The sequence below is a fragment of the Geotrypetes seraphini genome, chromosome 15 (genome assembly GCF_902459505.1).
Source record: "Geotrypetes seraphini chromosome 15, aGeoSer1.1, whole genome shotgun sequence".
Taxonomy (NCBI): domain Eukaryota; kingdom Metazoa; phylum Chordata; class Amphibia; order Gymnophiona; family Dermophiidae; genus Geotrypetes; species Geotrypetes seraphini.
Window position 1 is genome coordinate 37,194,199 of NC_047098.1, and position 19,669 is coordinate 37,213,867.

The 19,669-nt window shown below is 41.2% G+C and overlaps 1 protein-coding gene across 12 annotated transcripts in view; it reads right to left on the reverse strand.

Moving 5' to 3' along the window:
• Positions 1–19,669, reverse strand: part of NCOR1 (nuclear receptor corepressor 1) — a 509,406-nt gene that overhangs the window by 225,130 nt on the left and 264,607 nt on the right. For 11 of the 12 annotated variants that reach the window (XM_033922034.1, XM_033922033.1, XM_033922035.1 and 8 more), the window contains one exon: positions 12,285–12,347. The exons of the other annotated variant lie outside the window; for it this stretch is intronic. In XM_033922034.1, coding sequence (XP_033777925.1) covers positions 12,285–12,347 — 63 coding nt within the window. The remainder of the gene's footprint in view (positions 1–12,284; positions 12,348–19,669) is intronic. 12 annotated transcript variants of the gene reach the window in all.

Below are 19,669 nucleotides of genomic sequence, written 5' to 3' on the forward strand. Positions count from 1 at the left end.
AAATCCATTTTTGTTCTTTAAAATTCAGTAGTCTCTCTAAATTTAGGGAGAAAACTAAATTTTAAAGAACAAAAATGGATCTTTAAATTACAAACAGCAGTCCAAGGGGACTGAATGAAGAACTTGATTAGCTCTCCTTAGCGTGATCTGGTTGGAAGTTAGGATCATGCGAAGGAAGATTGATGTAAGATGGCCTTTACCAGAAGTTATAGTAAATGTGGAGCTGTGGACTTATGAAAAACATTTTTGGCTACAGGTTTATTTACAGAGAATTTCAGTAGTTTACAACATTAAAATAACCTATAATAAGAAAGGAAAACCATAATATAAATAAAGATCCATCCAAAAACCACCCCCAAAAATACCCAATAAAAACCCTATAAAACCTAAAGCCCCATAAAACAGTTTCTCAACTTTTTCAAATCAAGTACCCCTCAAGTCTAACAAATATCAACAAAGAACCCCGCCCAAGCTCCATCCCTTACCCCATAATAATAGTACTAATTATGATGCAATTTCTTCCATTCATTTTTCATATACACACACCTTATCAATATATAATGGTAACCACAAAATTTAAAAAAAACACAAAGCACACTGTACACAGAGAAAATGTTGATCATTTATATTCATCTTTTTTTTTTCTAAGAGGTCATGACTTTAAAATATGCAATGTCACCTCAGTAACAACTATAGAAAAATAGACAAATATAGTGCAAAATATAGACAGTAGATATAAATTCTCAAAAATGACACATTTTGATTGCTAAATTGAAAATAAAATCATTTTCCCCACCTTTGTTGTCTGGTGATTTCATGAGTTTCTGGTTGCACTTCCTTCTGACTGTGCATCCAATATTTCTTTCTGCCTCCTGCACATTTCATCTCTTCCGGACCTCATTCCCTTCCCTAACCAACATCTCTCTCTGTCCCTCCAACTTTTTTTCCTCTCTCCTTCACTCCTTTTGGCAACATGTCTCCCTCTCTCTCTCACTGTCCATCTGTCTTTCTCTCATTCCCTCCCTTGCTGCAAAGGGAGTGGGGAAAGAGAGATCCAGGGTGCATCTGTCCCACCCCCTCTACTGCCTCATCCAACATTTCTCCTTCTTTCATTCCCCAGATCATGTGCAGCATTTTTCACCACTGACCACCAGCCCCATGCCCATTTCTTCTTCTATAACGCCTCTCCAGCACTATGACACATCTCTCCCTCCATCACTATATCCAACATTCCTCCCTCTTGCATCCCCTTCAATCTGTCCCTCAGTTCCCTCTCCACCACCATATCCAACATTTCCCCCTCTCATCCTTCTCTTCTTCATGCATCTCTACCTTACTCCTCTCTACGCCCAACAATTTTCCATGTGCACCATCTCTTTCCCTCTCACTCACACCCTCATGCCCAACAATTCTCCCAAGTTAGTGCTTCCTTCCTCCCTCACGTGTCCCATGTTTATGCCCCCTCTCTTCATTCTGCGTCCCCAGTTCGTGCTCCCTTCCCTGCCTTCCAACCTTTGTCCCAAATCCACCCCCCCGCTCCTCCCTTTGTCCTATGATCATGTCCCCTCTCTCTAACTTTCTACAATGCGCCATCCATGGCAGTCCAGTTTGGCTGCTCCTTCTTACCTTCAGATGCACAGGGATATGTTGCGAGCAATGGCTCTTACATGCTGCATGTGGCTAACTCACAAGCCTTCCCTCTGACATCAGCTCTAATGTCAGAGATAAGACTTCTGGGTCAGTCACATGTAGCATGCAAAAGCTGCTGACCGCAACGCATCACTGTGTGGGAATGCAGGAAGGAGGGTATAGGATCCCTACGCCGCCAGCGCTTCAGCGGAGGTGGGTGGGCAGGAAGGAGAGCATGGGAGAGCTTACGAAGGTGGGAGACCCGCGCAGTGCGTACCCCCAATGAGCGGCTCGCATGCCTCCAAGGGTACGTGTACCACGTGTTGAGAAATCTGCTATAAAAGACTTCAGCCTCCTCAATACTACCAAAACAATGCTCTTCATTTTTACAACATCCATTCAGCCTTCCTCAAGAACAGTCCCATAGGCCTGATGAATCAAACAAGCCTTTAAATGCTTTTGAAATTGAGAAAAAGATAGTTCTTCCCTTAGGTCTTGTGGAAGGGAATTCCACATAACTGGTGCGACATGAAAAAGTCACCTTTTTGTGTACTTTCCAATTTTGCATATTTAACTTCTGGGACTTTAAGGAGAGAAGCCTGAGTGAAGCGTAATTCTCAAAAAGGTGTATATGATTTTATTAATTTAGAAAGGGTAACTGGCAAACCTAGATGTAAAGCTTTACATATAATCATCAACAGTTTAAATCTAATATGATAATAAACAGGTAACCAATGACTATGCACCAACAATGGGGGTAACATGGTTATGCCAATCATTTCCATGAACCAATTGAAGAGCAACATTCTGTATTGTTTGTAATTTAGACAAAATTTGTTTTATGGCACCAATCATCAATGCATTTGCATAATTATTTGTTTTATGGCACCAATCATCAATGCATTTGCATAATTTATTTTGGATATAAACAGTGAGTGCAATAATATCAAAGAAACAGCTCTGTTAACTGTATAGTTTTCTTAGCTCATGAGTATGTTTTACCCACAGAATGGTGCTCCGCTGATGCACACAACAGGGAGTCGTGAGGACAAGATGTCAGAAGTCCAGCCAAGGGTGTATAGTTCAAAAGTCACTTTATTGATGAATATGTCACAATAACTCAGAGTCCTTAAGTTATTGTGACATATTCATCAATAAAGTGACTTTTGAACTATACACCCTTGGCTGGACTTCTGACATCTTGTCCTCACGACTCCCTGTTGTGTGTTCCAGTCTTGTCATTGAGACCAGTCTTTGGCTTCTGATTCAGTGGCTCCCCTGATGCAGCAATCTAGCGAAACATAGTACTGTCAGGAGCTGTAACAGTGGATACTTTATTCTTAAGAGAAAAGAAATTGTGTTATATATATAAAACAAGATTATGATATGAAAAACAGAAAAGTGAAATTAAAGAAATGAAAAATGGAAAAAAGAGCTATGAGGAACTGGGCAAGTATACTTAAAGGACTTATTCATGAGTTGCTCACATTCTGATGGTCCACATAAATATTGAAACATATATGGAGTGATGCTTTGATATTATTTATTTATAATGCAAAACACCTATCTAACTATACCCACACAAATACCTGCCTACTGCCATCAAGCAGCCTATAAAACTACAGCTACAACTAACAGAGTAGTACTTGGAAACTTGGGCCTAGTAAATGCCAAATCAACCAATAAAAATTCTCTTATGATCCATGTCATCATCAGTGAATACCACTTGGATGTCTTGGGAATAACAAGAGACCTGGCTGGATGAAAGCAGAGGAGCCCCACAGGATTCACGAACTTGTACCAATCAAGATAAGGGAAGCAGGGTACAGGAGTAGCAGTCCTGATCCGAGAGACAATCAAATTGCATTGAATCTCCATCCTCCCACCTGTCTGAGTAAGAATGCCTCCTTATTCAACTGGGAGATAAGGAACCAATGTGGCTGCTAGTAGTCTACAAAGTACCTCGCAACAATGCATCATCTGTATAAGAACTACTGAATCTGGTGACTGAGTTACCCTAGGTTTTGATCCTGGGCGACTAACCTACACATTGAAACTCCAGACACTACTGCTGCTGCCTTTTCCGATACGATGGCAGCTCTAGGATACGCTCAGGTGATCAAATCTCCAACCCATGGAAAGGGCCATATCCTAAACTTGAGTGTTCTGCAAAGGGGTTGAAATCTTTAAAAACAAGGCTGGTGGCATCAAGATAACACCCCTATCATGGAATAATTATTTTCTAATTACATTTTCTATTAAGGACTACATTTAAAAAAATGAGCCCAACCAAAGTTTGAAAGGAAATTGTAGACATGAAAAGTCTGCTATCAACTTCCTAGAGACTTTGTCCTACCCCCTAGTGGAGAAAAAGATTACTACAATGTCACAACAGGTTGATATCTGGAATACATGCTTAACAATTGCATTAGAAAAAAATGACCCCTCTAAAGAAGGTCCTATGCTCTACACACAAACGCTCCTCGTGGTTCTCCCAAGAACTACAGGTCCTCAAGAACATCAACTGGAAAGAAAATGGTGAAAATCTTGACCAGATGAAGACCAGCTCAACTGTAAGAAACACATGGCAATGAACTGCCAGGCATTAACAGCCATAAAATAATATTTCTCTGAAAATATCAAACAAGCTACAAATTCAACCAAGCAACTATTTAAAATAGTAAAGAGCCCCAACCCCAAAACAGAACCAGACTTCCCAATTGCAACTAACCTGCAATAATTTTGCAAAATATTTTGCCTGCAAAATTAAAGATCTCCATCAAGACCTATAGATAGTCCCATCAAAGCTCCCACCAGCTAATGAAGAGAACACTCTTTCCAACCCACCATGCACAGTCGTCTGGGATTCATTCAACCAGGTCACAAAGGAAGCTCTTGCAAAAACCCCTGAAAGGCCTATGGCATACAACCTACCCTCTTGTCTAATCCAGCAAAGATAGTACAACAAACAAGCATAGGCCTCATTGAAGGGGCCACTAAAATTGTTAACTCCTCACTTGTGGAAGGACAGCTGCTAACAAACACTAAAAAGAGGAGTGATGTGCCCTTGACTGAAAAAGAGCTCCCTTGATGAGGACAAGCTCAAAAACTACGGACTAGTCTCTAACATTCCTTTCCTGGCAAAATTTATAAAATAGACAGTCTGCATTCAACTCAATGACTGCCTAACTGAAAGGAATTAGCTAGACCCATGTCAATCTGGCTTCAGACCATGGTTCGGGACAGAGACAGTTCTTGTGTCCCTTCTTGAAGATCGTGACAGAGGATCTCTGTCTTGATACTAGTGTTGCTGGATTTCTCAGCAGCCTTTGACACTGTGAATCACAGTATCATGCTTACAAGACTGGCAGAAACAGGTATCTGTGGCACAGCATTTACATGGTTCAAATCCTATTTGTCAGATAGACATCAATCAGTTCTGTTCAGCAATAGCACATTATTTACTTTGGCACTGAACTGTGGGGTGCCACAGGAGTCCATACCATTTCCTATCTTATTTAATATCTACCTCAAGCCTCTGGCTAAGCTGCTTTGGTCAATGGACACAAAATTCTATATCTATGCCAACAATGTGCAACTACTCATACCCAATGAACAAGATCTACCCACAGATTTGATTAAACTGCCTGCCTGTCTAACTGCAACTCAGGAATGGGCAAACTCTGCCTGAACCCAAGCAAAATAGAGATTCTTTGGGTTCCTAATACAAATGGACAATACCTGACTACAAAATATATTTTGGGAAGTATGAACCCCCCTTAAAATCACAGGTCAGGAATCTCAGGATATTGCTACACTCATCACGCACTCCGATCCTGCAAATTCAAACTATCTTAAAAAAATTTCTGAATCATCTATTTTCTGTATTATCAGCTATGAAATCTCTCTCCATATATTGAAAAAAACAAGTCTGACCACAGTGGCCCATGTCATAACATCACAACTAGACTACTGCAATGCCCTATATATTGGTCTAACCAAAAAGAGTTTGCATCAGCTGCAACTAATTCACAATGCTGCAGCACAACCGATAGAAGGCTGCATGAGGTGCGGCCATATCACACCCTTTCTGCATAAACTACACTGGCTACCAGTACCTTACAGGGCTAAATTTAAATCACTGGGTCAAGATAAGGAAATTGGGTCATTAGGGCATAGACAGGGGGTGGGTAAGCAGAGTGGGCAGACTTAATGGGCTGTAGCCCTTTTCTGCCGTCATCTTTTATGTTTCTATGTATATTTGATTTTCAAGGACGTCAAACAAAATGGGCCAGAATATTTAAAGAACAAGCTAACCCTTTATACACCGCTGAGACATCTGAGGATCTCTCAAGTAGCATCACTATCTGTACCCTCATCAAAAGAAATTGAACAATGTGATACTTGGCAGTAAGCCTTCTCAGGAGTAGTCCCCATACTCTGGAATTTACTCCCAGAGTAGCTACATCTAACTCTACCTCTATTTAAAAAAGCAGGTGAAAGACTGGCTCTTCACCCAAGCCTTTAATAAGAACCTAAGAATTGCTGCTGCTGGGTCAGACCTGTGGTCCATCGTGCGCAGCAGTCAGCTCATGCAGCGGCCCTCTGGTCAAAGACACGATTGACTATGCACTCATTATGCACCAAGTCTAGCTTGCCACATACACTGACTAAATCAGTTCCTTATTCCTTGTTTAACTATATAAACAACTTGCTTTGATTACAGGCTCCCATCTGTTTATCCCAAAGCATGCTGTACCACCTATCTTGTTCTCAACTGATATCCGTATTTGGCCCCACAACCACAGGATAAGCTGGATTATAGAAAAACATTAGCATCATATCTATGTTATTTGAATGTTCTGATTTGTGCTTATTAGATGTTTAATAAGTATTGTGTCTCCCTTTTAGTATGTATTATATCCCTCTTATTTGAATTTCAATGCTGTTAATAAGTATATTTTTGAATTGTTTCATGGTAATCCTATTTAATTTCAACTTACCAATTTTCACTTTACTTCATTCATTGTATTTATGTTTATATTTGGCCTTTTTACCACTGTTATTCTGTTAACAAAATTGTAAGCTTTATGTTAAATTATACTAAATCTATACCATACTAAATCACACCCAAAGGGAGCTGACCTCTCCTCTCTGGCCCCAGTTCCTTAATTCCAGTGGAGAAAATGGGGAGGAGAAAAGGGTGGCCTGAGCCACTAGCTTTTAAATTCAAAGAAAATTTGGCAAGACTTGGCCTCTACACTATCCTATTGCAACTTGCTTCTCACTGTCTTCCACTAAACCATCTCTCACCCTTTCAATCTGTTCAGAACTCTGCTGAATGCCACATATTCCATCTATGTTGCTATGCCCATATTATCCCTTTCCTCAGGTCATTTCATTGGCTCCTTATCCGTTTCCACATACAGTTCAAACTTCTCTTACTGACCTACAAGTGTATTTGTTCCATAACTCCTCAGTAACACTCCTCTCCCCCCCCCCACAGGCACTTCGCTCATCAGATCTCTACCTTGCTGCACCGTATGTCTGGAACAAATTGCCTGACTCAATACATCAGAATCAGGCTCTTGCAGTATTCAAATCCAGACTCAAAACCCACTTCTTTGAAGATGCTTTCAATTCCAAACTCCAACACTCCTTTTAAGCACAAATATCTATCTTATCATTCCCTCTGTAATTCTTTCACATGAGCACTGTGTATTGATGCACCTTCTTGTCCAGTTTGCCTGTCTTGACTAGATTGTAATTTCTTTTGAGCAGGGACTGTCTCTTCTGTGTTTTGATGTACATGCATAGTAATGTTTTGATGTGAATGCATAGTAGCGCTATATAAATGATTAGTAGTGGTAGTATCATCCTAAATCTATAAATGGTGCTTAAAACTGCATGTGCAAATTTGGGCATAAGCAGGTAAGGAAAAAGAGGTTAGCTTTTGTAAACTACAAAAGATCGCAGAAAGAAGATGTCAGGCAAAATATCTGGAAAAGTTAAGAGAGGCTGGTTGAGTAGTCAGGAAAGCAAAGAAGCAAATAAGAATAGCTGACATGGTAAAACTGGGGATCAAGACATTTTTTTGTTATATTAGTGATAGGAAGAAGTGCAAAAGTGACACTGTGAGACTCAAAGGGTGAAGGGGAGAAATATTGTATGTAGAAGTAGAGAATGACACGGTGGCGGTTTACCCGCGGCCACCGCATTTTAGCCGCGGGTCACCCGCCGAAAACGGGGAAGAAAACTAGCAGTCGCTGCGGCGACGGGGACAAGGCCATTCACCGCCCGCGGGGCGGTGAATGGTCTTGTCCCCGCAGTGAGGCATGAAGGATCGCGCAGTCCCCGCAGCTCACACCCGCCTGCCCAATCGATTCTAGTGTTTAGCCAGCTCTCTCCCTTCTCCTCACCTTAGTTTGTAGATTTTCTTTTTCGGCGACCCGCACGCTATCAGAGAGCCGCGCACCCGCTGCTGCTCAGTTTCGATCTTCTGCTCTGACGCAACCGGAAACAGGAAGTTGCAGCAGAGCAGAAGATTGAACACTGAGCAGCCGCGCATGCGCGGCTCTTTGGGAAAGCGTGCAGGTCGCCGAAAAAGAAAACCTATAAACTAAGGTGAGGAGAAGGGAGAGAGCTGGCTAAACACTAGGATCGATTGGGCAGGCAGGTAGTGGCTGCGGGGACCGTGCGATCGCTAGTGTTCCCGGCTCAAATTGGAAGGAGGGAATGAAAGGGAAAAGGATTCTGGGCCAAGGGGATGAAGTCGGAAAGAAAACCCCACAGCAGGAAAGAAAGGGAAGGACTGGCAGGTGAGCCAGATGCTAGAAGCAAGGGGGGGGGGGGAAGAAAGAGGGAAAAAAGCTAGATGGGGTTGAAAAGAAGAGACACACTGGTATGGAAGAGGAAGATAGGGGAAATCTGGACACAGGAAGGTAACAGAAAGAGGGGAAATTATGTGCATGGGGCATAGGGACAGAGACATAAAGGGGACATGCCATGGGGATGGTATATGGACACAGGGGGGGCAATGACAGATACATAGGAGAGATATTAGAAATGGAGAAAATAGGAGCACAGAAGCGAGATGGTTTGTGGGGATGGAACAGGGACCGAACTTGCAGGCTCCAGTGGCTTGCACAAATTACATTGTAACGTGCCATGAAAATAAGAGGAAGGAAGGTAGATAGGCCACGCGAAAGGAGCTGAAGGGTAGTAGAAAGGAACAGATGGTAAAGGAGGGAGGGAAGGGTGGTGGTGGAAAGGAATAGAACAGACATTGAAGGAGGGTGGAGAGGAACAGACCCCCAAGGGAAATGTGGAAGACAGAGTGGGAAGAAGACAGATGCCAGACTATGTGGGAGCGGAGGGAAGAAGATGGGTGCTAGACCAATTGGGGGGGGTGTTAAGGGAGAGGCACAGTAACAGCAAATGGAAGACGCAGAGAGAAGACACACAGTGGATGGAAGGAATTCAATGAGAAGATGTGGAAAGCAGAAACCAGACAACAAAGGTAGAAAAAAAAATTATATTTATTTATTTATTTTTTGCTTTAGGATAAAATAGTATATTAGTTGTGTTGATAAAAATTTATAAACAAAGCCCTGCCAGCTGAACATCTCTTTCTCTAGTTCAGCAGCAGGAACTTTGATTTATAAGAAAGGAATAAGCTAAATATTACAGTACTAAGGCTTATATGGATGCAGCGGGGACGGTGACGGGGCGGTGAATGGGATGGCAGTGGCGGTGACGGGGCGGTGAAAGGGATGGCGGTGACGGTGACGGGGCGGTGAAGGGAACGGCGGTGACGGGGCGGTGCAGAGGATGGTGGGCCGGTGACGGGGACAGATTTTTTCCCCGTGTCATTCTCTATGTAGAAGCTGATAGAGAAAAGGCTGAATTGCTTAACAAATATTTCTATTCTGTGTTCACAGCTGAAGCGCCAGGAGCGGGACTGCAGAAGACAAATGCAAATAGGGGTAGAGGTGTGGCAGACCCTGACTGATTTTCAGAGGGTGGTGCTTGTGAGGAGCTAATTAAACTAAAGTGGACTAGATGATGTACATCCGAGGGTACTGAATGAACTTAGGGAACTTCTGGCAACTCCACTAGCTGACCTTTTCAATACTTCTCTAAAGAAAGGAGTGGTACCAGAGGCCTGGAGAAGGGCAGATGTGATCCCTCTCCACAAAAGTGTATATTTTGGTTGATAGTTGTTTATTATTATTATTATTATCATCAGGTTTATTAGGTTTTTATATACCGCCTATCAAGGTTATCTAAGCGGTTCTACAATCAGGTACTCAAGCATTTTCCCTATCTGTCCCGGCAGGCTCACAATCTATCTAATGTACCTGGGGCTATGGAGGATTAAGTGACTTGCCCAGGGTCACAAGGAGCAGCATGGGGTTTGAACCCACAACCCCAGGGTGCTGAGGCCGTAGCTCCATCCACTGCGCCACACACTCCTCATAATAATTGCCTTTTAGAATTTTTTTGACAACAGTGCATGATTTAAAGCTTGCTTGTATTTCTGAATTGATTGAATTTGCACTCTATCCCTGTTTATGTTGTTCAGACCTGTCTATGTTATATGTGATAATCGTAGGGAAACAAGATTTTATGTATGTGATATGGAAACTGCATAGTTATATGCGGTATATAAATTTTTAAATAATAAAGTAGAGAACTACAGGCCAGTAAGTCTGACTTCTGTGGTAAGTATATTAATGGAAACGCTTTTAAAACAGAGAATAGTGATGTTTCTGGAATCCAGTGGATTACAGGGCCTGAGGCAACATGAATTCATGAGGCAGGTCTTGTCAAACAAATTGATCGATTTTTTTGATTGGGTAACCAGCGAACTGGATAGAGGGAGTGTGCTAGATGTGATGTATTTAGATTTTAGCAAAGCATTTGACAGTGTTAAATACAGGCATCTAATATATAAATTGAGTGCCCTCAGTATGGCCCCCAAAGTGACGGACTGGATCAGTAACTGGTTCAGTGGAAGGCAACAGAGGACTGAGGTTAATGGAGATCTCTCTGAGGAAAGGGATATTACCAATGGTGTGACTCAAAGTTTGGTTCTTGGACCTGCTCTTTTTAAAATGTTTGTAAGCAATATTTCTGAAGGGCTATCAGGAAAGATTTGTCTCTCTATGGATATCATCAAGATCTTCAATAGAGTAGACACCCCCGATGGTGTGAATTAACATAAGGAAAGACCTAGTGAAGCTTGAAGAATTGTCTGAAATTTGGCAGCTTAAGATTTAATGCTAAGAAATGCAAGGTCATGCATTTGGGCTACAAAAACCCAAGGTAACAGTATAGTTTAGGGGGTAAAGAATTTTTGAGCAGGACTTGGGTGTGATAGTATGTGTTTATCTTAACGTGGATAAAGAGGTTGAAAAAGTGATGGTGAAAACTAGGGGTATGCTAGGATACACAGGGAGAGTTATGGCCAGTAGGAAAAAGGAGGTATTGATGCCCCTGTATAATACTCATTTAGGATATTGTGTAAAATCAGAATTACCACACTTAAAAAAAAAAAAGATATAAACAGGATGGAGTCGGTTCATAGGAAGGCTACTAAAACGGTTGGTGGTATTCATTATAAGGTGTATGAAGACAGACTAATATATATACTTTGGAGGAAAGGTAGGAGAGGGGAGATGTGATAAGAGACGTTTAAATACCTATGTGGTGTAAATGTGCATGAGTCGAGTCTCTTTCAATTGAAAGGAAGCTCTGGAATGAGAAGGCATAGGATGAAGTTAAGAGGTGATAGGCTCAGGAGTAATCTAAGAAAATACTTTTTTACAGAAAGGGTGGTAGATGTATGGAATAGTCTCCTGGTAGGAGTGGTGGAGACAAAAGCTGTGTCTGAATTCAAGAAAGCACATGGGATCTCTAAGGGATAGGAGATAGTAGATGCTGTGGATGGGCACACAGGATGGGCCATCTGGCCTTTATCTGCCATGTTTATGTGTTTCTTAAAAATTTCATTCCTTAATACTGGTTTACAGCACTCTACAGTCCATCTATCACAGTATGTTCTACTTTGACTGCACAGAGGGATGCAAGACAAAAACTCATCCAGTAGAAGTTAGGTATGATTGAGTAACATGAAGGCTTGTAGTTAAGAAAAGCACTTTTCAAGTATCCCGAGAGATTAAGAGCCTATAAGTTGTGCAGAAAGACAGTTCAGTCATCAGAGCCTTCTAATGAACATGAGCAAAGAGTGGTTTAAAAGAGCCTTCATCTGACTCTCAGCAAAATGACTGGTAATACCAGACTCCAAAAAAATGTTTCCATATGTGCCAAAGTAGATTTGTTGGGTTTCTTTTATTCTGGCTTTTTAATTCACTAATCATTTATTTTGCAATTCTCAAATTGCCTTTGAAACTCATCTGCAATTATTTTGAAGTTTTAAGCGTAAGAATTATTTACCAATGATGTCTCCAGTGCTGTGAGAGTTTCTTTACAGTCGCTTTCTCTTTGTCGTTCTACAGAATGCAAACTTCTACACTATTTTCTAATTGCTTGGATGTGAACAACTATGAGACAACTTTCCAGCTGACGAAAACACAGACCTTCGATTTATATCATAGTCAAGAAGAAATGTCTAGCATCAGAGGAAGACTTACCCTTTTTAGCTACCTCCATTTCTTCTTCTGTCCAGCGGGAGGTCTCCACAGGCTCTGCAGAAGCTGGAATCAAAGTGGCAAAATCCCATGAGACAGTGGGGAGACCTGGATTCCCGTTTTCAACAGCAATTACATGCCTTTTATCTATTAATCTGTTTATGTTAAGGTCTCAAGGAGCCATGCAGGGTAAAAATCCTCAGAGAGAGGGAGGCCACCTGTTCCTTTTACACAAAGGTAAGGAATAAAAGCAACTCTCTCTGCTCTACATTGGGGAGAAAGAAAAACTTTATACTCTCTTCTTCCAAAATCATGCCATTCTATATTTATAGTAACAGAACATATATGGAGATGTCAAAACAATTTATGGCAATTTACTTCACATCTCTAAAATCTAAAGCAGCAAACAAAAAAAAACAAAAAAAAGAGCAGCTTTCATTATAAGCTCTCTTGAAAAACAAAACATTTCTTTCATTAGTAAAACCTGCCTAATTAATTAAATCCCCTTCATACACATCCTTTATCAAAAGCCTAACATCAACATGAGAGGGACTGGGCTCATAAAGAGCTTAAGGTTTCACAGAATCAAGGGCACGTAAGAACATGCCATCAAATATAGTGCCCCCCTTCCCAGTTGTAGAGCTTCCTGAACTAGAAGGCCCCACTCGAGGAAAGGCAGAAATCAGCATTTCTAAGCAGCCTTTGTGAAATGTTGCTGGCTTTTCTTCAAAACAATATCTTTCTGACCTTTGTTTCTCAAACTGGTCTTACTCATGACTTCTTTTCCCTTTTTGACAGAAACTCATTCTTCCAATGTGTAATTTATCTTTAAAAATTATGTTTCCATGTTATAGAAACAAAGAAACATGATGGCAGATAAAGGTCAAATGGCCCAGTCTGCTCATCCAGAACATCTACCATCTCCTCCTCTCTCTAAGAGATCCCACATGCCTGTCCCACAGTTATCATAACCTATTTCTACTATCTTCTTTCCAGGAGATATGCTTCAGTTGTACAGGCTAAATTATCACTCTGGAGGTTAGGCCAGAGGTAACCATGATAAACTATGTTTAAGTGTATCTTAAAAAATCAAAGAGAAAAGAGGAAACTTTATAGATTATTTTATCTAAGAGAAAAACAGCACCCATTTAAAGATTGTTTGAATGAACATATACAGAAATTACAGATATCTAGCATCTTATAACAGAATCGTATTTTAACAAAAACCCACAGTACAGGCTTTTCTTTAATATGCATAACACAGAAGTTTGTACTAAGAATAGCATGTTCTTTAGTGCAAAAATAAGAACAAGCATGCTAATTCTATACATATGAAATCATAGGAAGGAGGGATCATTAAAAGGTACCAATAATGAACATCAGCTAATTCAAAAGACAAATCTCAGACTAGGTTCAAATGAGCAAAATTCTTTGACAACTAGTTACTTTCCTCTCATTCTCTCTAATGCAATATTCCCTAATTTGCCCAAGGAAATTCCATTCCCATAAAAAGGAATAGAAGAATAATATTTAGAGCAGCAATCAGAAATAAGGATGCCTCATTCAAATCACACTGTGGCTCCTTGTGACCTTGAGTATGTCACATAGAACTCTAACTTTATACTTGACACAATGTAGGTTAAGTCCTCTGAGCAGTGGTGTAGCCAGACTCAAATGAAAACTAGTGGGGATCCATAAGCCCAGCCAGCCAAGGGCATCCAAAACTTACCATAACTCCCTTCAGACAATCATGGCAGTTAGCGGACACCAACAGCCACTGATGGCACTGCATGTATGCTCAGTCCTCATGCATAAACTGAGCATGCTCAAGAACTGAGTATTTGCAGGTTGCTGGCATTAGCAGCCCAGGAATGCTGATGCTGATTGTCAAGGTTGGCTGAGGGAAGTAATGGTGGTCTTCAGATGGCGAGGCTTGGGGACCCTTGCTAGCTACACAAAGGATATGCTGCTTCTGGTGGCCCTGAGCTAAAAGTGGATGGGCCTGGTCCAATTTGTGGTTAAACTATTGCCTCGATGGACAGAAAAATATCAATAGTACCTGAACATAACTCTCCTTGAGCTAAAACTGAAAAAAGACATGAGCTAAATCCAAAATCCCTTCCTTCTTCCCCATTCAAATTTCTAGAAATCCTATGTATTTAAAACACAAATCTTATTAGCCCATGCAAGCACGAATCTTACCAAAAGAAATTTTTGAGTTAAAAATGAATGTCTTCTAAAAAGATAAGTACTGCTTCTTTTACAGAATGGAGTCACTGTTTATTAGCTTTAAAGATATATTTGCTGATTCTGGTTCAAACATTTGTGAGGTGATCTTTCCACTTGCATAGTCAGCTGGTGGGTTAGTGAGAAGATCAGCCCATTTTTTAAATTTTTTTTTTAACAGTGGAGAATTTAAGAAAGTTATTAAAGAATAAAAGAATATTAATATAAAGAATAAGAAGAAAATTAGTTGGTAGAGTGGGATCTGAGTTGGTGACGTGAGCAGGACCCAGTAAATGCTGTTCAAGTAAGAACCCAAATTGGGCATAAGCTCCATATTCTGAGGCTCTGTATCCCCTGTAAGAATAAATATATTTTCACCTTATACTTTTGTTTTGTTCACCAGAGGATTCTTTTTGATATAGTATACAACCTTTATATTTGTCATCCTGCTATATAAAAACATTCCAGAAAAAAGCATAACTAAACAAATATGTCACAAGCTGGTGATAAGAATACAGAAGGATGCTGCAGCAAAACCCTAATTTTCTACCACACACAGCCCTTCCCAACAGCTTTTCAAAGCACTACAACCCACATAAAGAAATAAAATCCAAAATGCCCAGTTTCCTGTTCATTTAATAAATGCTATATTGCTCCTAGCCTTGAGTTATTGCATTTGAAACTAATGCTTATAAATCAGTTATTTAAAAAATAATAAAAATATTTCTACCCAAATGTTTGCTGGTAAACATCAGATACTTGACAAGACATTAAAATGTGCTGCTTGCAATAGCTATCTGCCAGAAGTTTAACAGCACCATCATCACAAACCAAAGATGTTTGTTTACTCAGCACAATCAGGAAAAGGTAAGAATTTATATAACTAATGGAGAAAGCATGTAGAGCATGGCTCATGGAATTCTTTATAATCCCTATGTATATTACATTACATTAGTGATTTTTATTCCGCCATTACCTTGCGGTTCAAGGTGGATTACAGAAGAGGATTTCTGGACATGTCCAGAGGTGTTACAGAGTAGAGCGGGTTGCTTCAGAGGATTGAAATGTTTCATTTGATGTTAGTCAGTCTTTATGGATTTCTTGAATGGCAAGGTTTTTATTTCTTTTCTGAAAGTTTTGTAGTCTGGGGTCGCGATTAGTAAATTAGAGAGTTGGTGATCTAGTTTTGCTGCCTTTGTGGCTAGAAGGCCATCGTACAATTTTTTCCGTTTGATGTCTTTGATTGGAGGGTATATGAATGGTGTCTGGTTCTCCTGTGTCTGGTTGTGGTAGTTTGGATTAGGCGGTTGTTCAAGTAGGCTGGGCTGTCATCATTTATGGATTTAAATAGTAGACAGTAGAATTTAAATAGTATTCTTGCTTGAATTGGGAGCCTGTGTGAGTCAGGGTACACCTCGGTGATGTGGTTGTGTTTTCTTAGTAAATAGATTAGTCTCGGGGTTGTGTTTTGTACTGTTTGTAGTTTTATCATTGTTGCGGAGCAGGAGAGATAGAGGATGTTGCAGTAGTCAAGGAGACCTAGGACTAGGGACTGGACCATGAGCTGGAATTGTTTTCTGTCGAAGAATTTTCGAACTTGCCTTAGGTTTCTCATGACCAGAGTAATTTCTGTATTATTTTGTTGATTTGTGGTTGCATGGTGTAGCATCTGTCTATCGTCATTCCCAGAAGTTTTAGAGTGGTTTGAATGGGGTATGTGATTGAGTTTATTACTAGGTTTGCTATGGTTGGGGTTTTATTTTTTTCGAGAAGTATGAATTTTGTTTTGTCTTGGTTCAGTTTTAGTTTGTGGTCTTTCATCCATGTTGCCACTGCTTCTAGAGTTCTGTGTAGTGTGTCTGTCATGGTGGGCGTTGGCTGATCAAAAGGAAGGAGAATGGTGATGTCGTCTGCATAGCTATAGGTTAAGCCTATTTTGTCTAGGCAGGTGCCGAGGGATGCAATGTAGAGATTGAAGAATGTTGGGGATAATGGCGATCCTTGGGGTACGCCACAGGGATTGAACCTTGATTCTGATTTTTCATTGTTTGTCTTTAGTTTGTAGGTCCTGGATTGTAGGAATCCTTGAAACCATGTATATACTTTGCCTATGATTCCTATTTTATCTAGTATTTGTAGCAGGATGTCGTGGTCTACCAGGTCAAAAGCTGTGGTGAGATCTAGTTATCAGCATTTTTTTGCCTGTGCTGAGGTGTTGTCTAGCTGTGTCCAGAAGGGAGCCTAGTAGTGTCTCAGTGCTGAAGTTGGTTCTGAATCCAGACTGTGTAGGGTGGAGCAAGTTGTAGTTTTCTAGGTAGTTGGTGAGGAATTTAGCTACGAGGCCTTCCATTAGCTTGACATATAGTGGAATTGAGACTATGGGTCTATAGTTGGATGGTTGATCTGTTGTTCCTTTTGGGTCTTTTAAGATCGGGATGACGATGATTTCAGAGAGGTCTTGTGGGAAAAGGTCATCTGTGAGCATGGTTTGTAACCACTGCATGAGAAGAGTGCGGAATTTTAGGCTGAAGGTTTTTAATAGGTATGGAGGGCATTGGTTGAGGTCGCAAGCTGCGTGGCTGTATTTTTTTTACAGAGTTTGTTAAGGTCGGACCATTGTATTGTGGAGAAGTGAGACCAGGTTCTATCTGCTGTAGCTGAATCTTTTTCTGTGGGGGGCATTGTGATTGCTTCTAGGAGGGTTGGGGTTCCTGCAAAGTTTGTCCTGGCAGTTGTAATATAAATGTATTGGGGGGAGGATGGGTTGGTTTGTTTTGCATGTACATGTCTGCTTGTACACCTGCTTTCTGCATCTCTGATCAGAAGAGAAGAGAAAACAGTTTGAATGATGCATTTCCTTGATTACTATGTTACAATGAATCAATGTACCTGTAAACTTTTTGGGCTTGCGAGCTACTTTTAAAATGACCAAGTCAAAATGATCTACCAACAATAAAATTTTAAAAAACACAAAGCACAGTGTACGCTGAGAAAATGTTAATTATCATTCCTATTCCGGGGTTTTTTCAAAGAGGTCAAGGCAGATGACTCTATGCACTGTCACCTCAGTAACAACCATACAAAAATAGACAAATATACCCCCCTCCCTTTTTATTAAACCACAATAGCAGTTTTTAGTGCAGGGAGCTGCGCTGAATGCCCAGCGCTGCTCTCGACGCTCATAGGCTCCCTGAGCTAAAAAAACGCTATTGTGGTTTAGTAAAAGGGGGGCCATAGTGCAAAATATAGACAGCAGATATAAATTCAGAAACATTTTGATCACTAAATTTAAAATAAAATCATTTTTTCTACCTTTGTTGTCTGGTGATTTCGTGAGTCTATGGTTGCACTTTCTTCTTCTGACTGTGCATCCAATCTTTCTTCCCTTCTTTCAGTCTGTATGCTTTCTCTCCTCCAGACCTAGTTCCCTGCCCCAACTTTTTCTTCCTCTCTCCCTGCCCTTTCTTTCTCCCTGCCTCCCTTTCTTTTTTTTTCTCTCTTCATGCCCCCTTTCTTTTTTTCTGTTTCCCTTCTTTCCTTCTGTCTCCCTGCCTGCCCCCTTTCCTTCTTTCTTTCTTTCTTTCTCTCTGCCCTCCACCAAGCCACTGCTGCCACCATCGGGGAACAGGCCTCCAAACCGCCGCCATCGAGTAACAGGCCCTAAAACTGCCGCCGCCGCCCCAAGCTCTCCCTGCTTCCCTGCGTCGGGCCGACCAGCATTCCTCTCCCCAATGTCAATTCTGCCGTCGGAGAGGAAGTTCCGGCCCAGCCAGGCAGTGATTGGCTGGCCCGAACTTCTTCTCCGATGGTAGAATTGATGTTGGGGAGAGGAAGGCTGATCAGCCCGGTAGATCACCAAGGCAAAGTGAGTCTATCACGGAGCCCGGGATGGGCTCCACGATCGACTCACTTTGCCTTGGCGATCGACCTATTGGGCACCCCTGCTGTATATACTGCAGATGTTGAAACTGTTTCTCCCATAGAAACATATTGGGGCATTTTTGGGAGGGAGAGTATTGTTTCCTTTCCACCCATTACATGCAGAAACTTAAATTTTTACAGCACAGAAGCCTCCTCCTTTCATGTGAGTAAAGAAGCTTTCCAGTCTTCCACTCTCCTATTGCCTTCCCAGTGGCTAGATCCTACCTACATCTCTGCTGCTAGCAGGCAGGAAAGGCTCACTTATCTGCTGCTTTCTAAAAAAAAAAAAAAAAAGCCAGCCAATTGGCAATTCTAATCTCCTGAGTTCTGAGCACATCTACAGAACTCCCCTAAACATATGGACAGAAAGTATATAAAAAGTTTGCCAATGACATGGAGTGGGGAACACTTGTGGAGCACCAAGTATTAGGTGATGTGGGCATAGTTGTAGGTAAATTGTTTGGGGGGAAGTTTATCAGAATGTGGGGTAGTTTTAGGGGGCAGTTTTTGAAGTAGGACAGTTTTCAGGGGTAGCAGAAGTTGTGGGGAAGTGTAGCAATTACAGGGAATTTTCTGGATATTACATTATCTTACATTAGTGATTTCTATTCCGCCTGTGCCTTGCGGTTCTAAGCGGATTACAAATTAGTAGTCTGGACATTTCCAGGAGAATTACAAAACAAAGAAGCAAGTATATAACAGGTTACAATGATGAATAACGATACATTTGGGATACAGTATAGAGAATGACACGGGGAAAAAATCTGTCCCCGTCACCGGCCCACCATCCTCTGCACCGCCCCGTCACCGCCGTTCCCTTCACCGCCCCGTCACCGTCACCGCCATCCCTTTCACCGCCCTGTCACCGCCACTGCCATCCCATTCACCGCCCCGTCACCGTCCCCGCTGCATCCATATAAGCCTTAGTACTGTAATATTTAGCTTATTCCTTTCTTATAAATCAAAGTTCCTGCTGCTGAACTAGAGAAAGAGATGTTCAGCTGGCAGGGCTTTGTTTATAAATTTTTATCAACACAACTAATATACTATTTTATCCTAAAGCAAAAAATAAATAAATAAATATAATTTTTTTTTTCTACCTTTGTTGTCTGGTTTCTGCTTTCCACATCTTCTCATTGAATTCCTTCCATCCACTGTGTGTCTTCTCTCTGCGTCTTCCATTTGCTGTTACTGTGCCTCTCCCTTAACCCCCCCCCCCAATTGGTCTAGCACCCATCTTC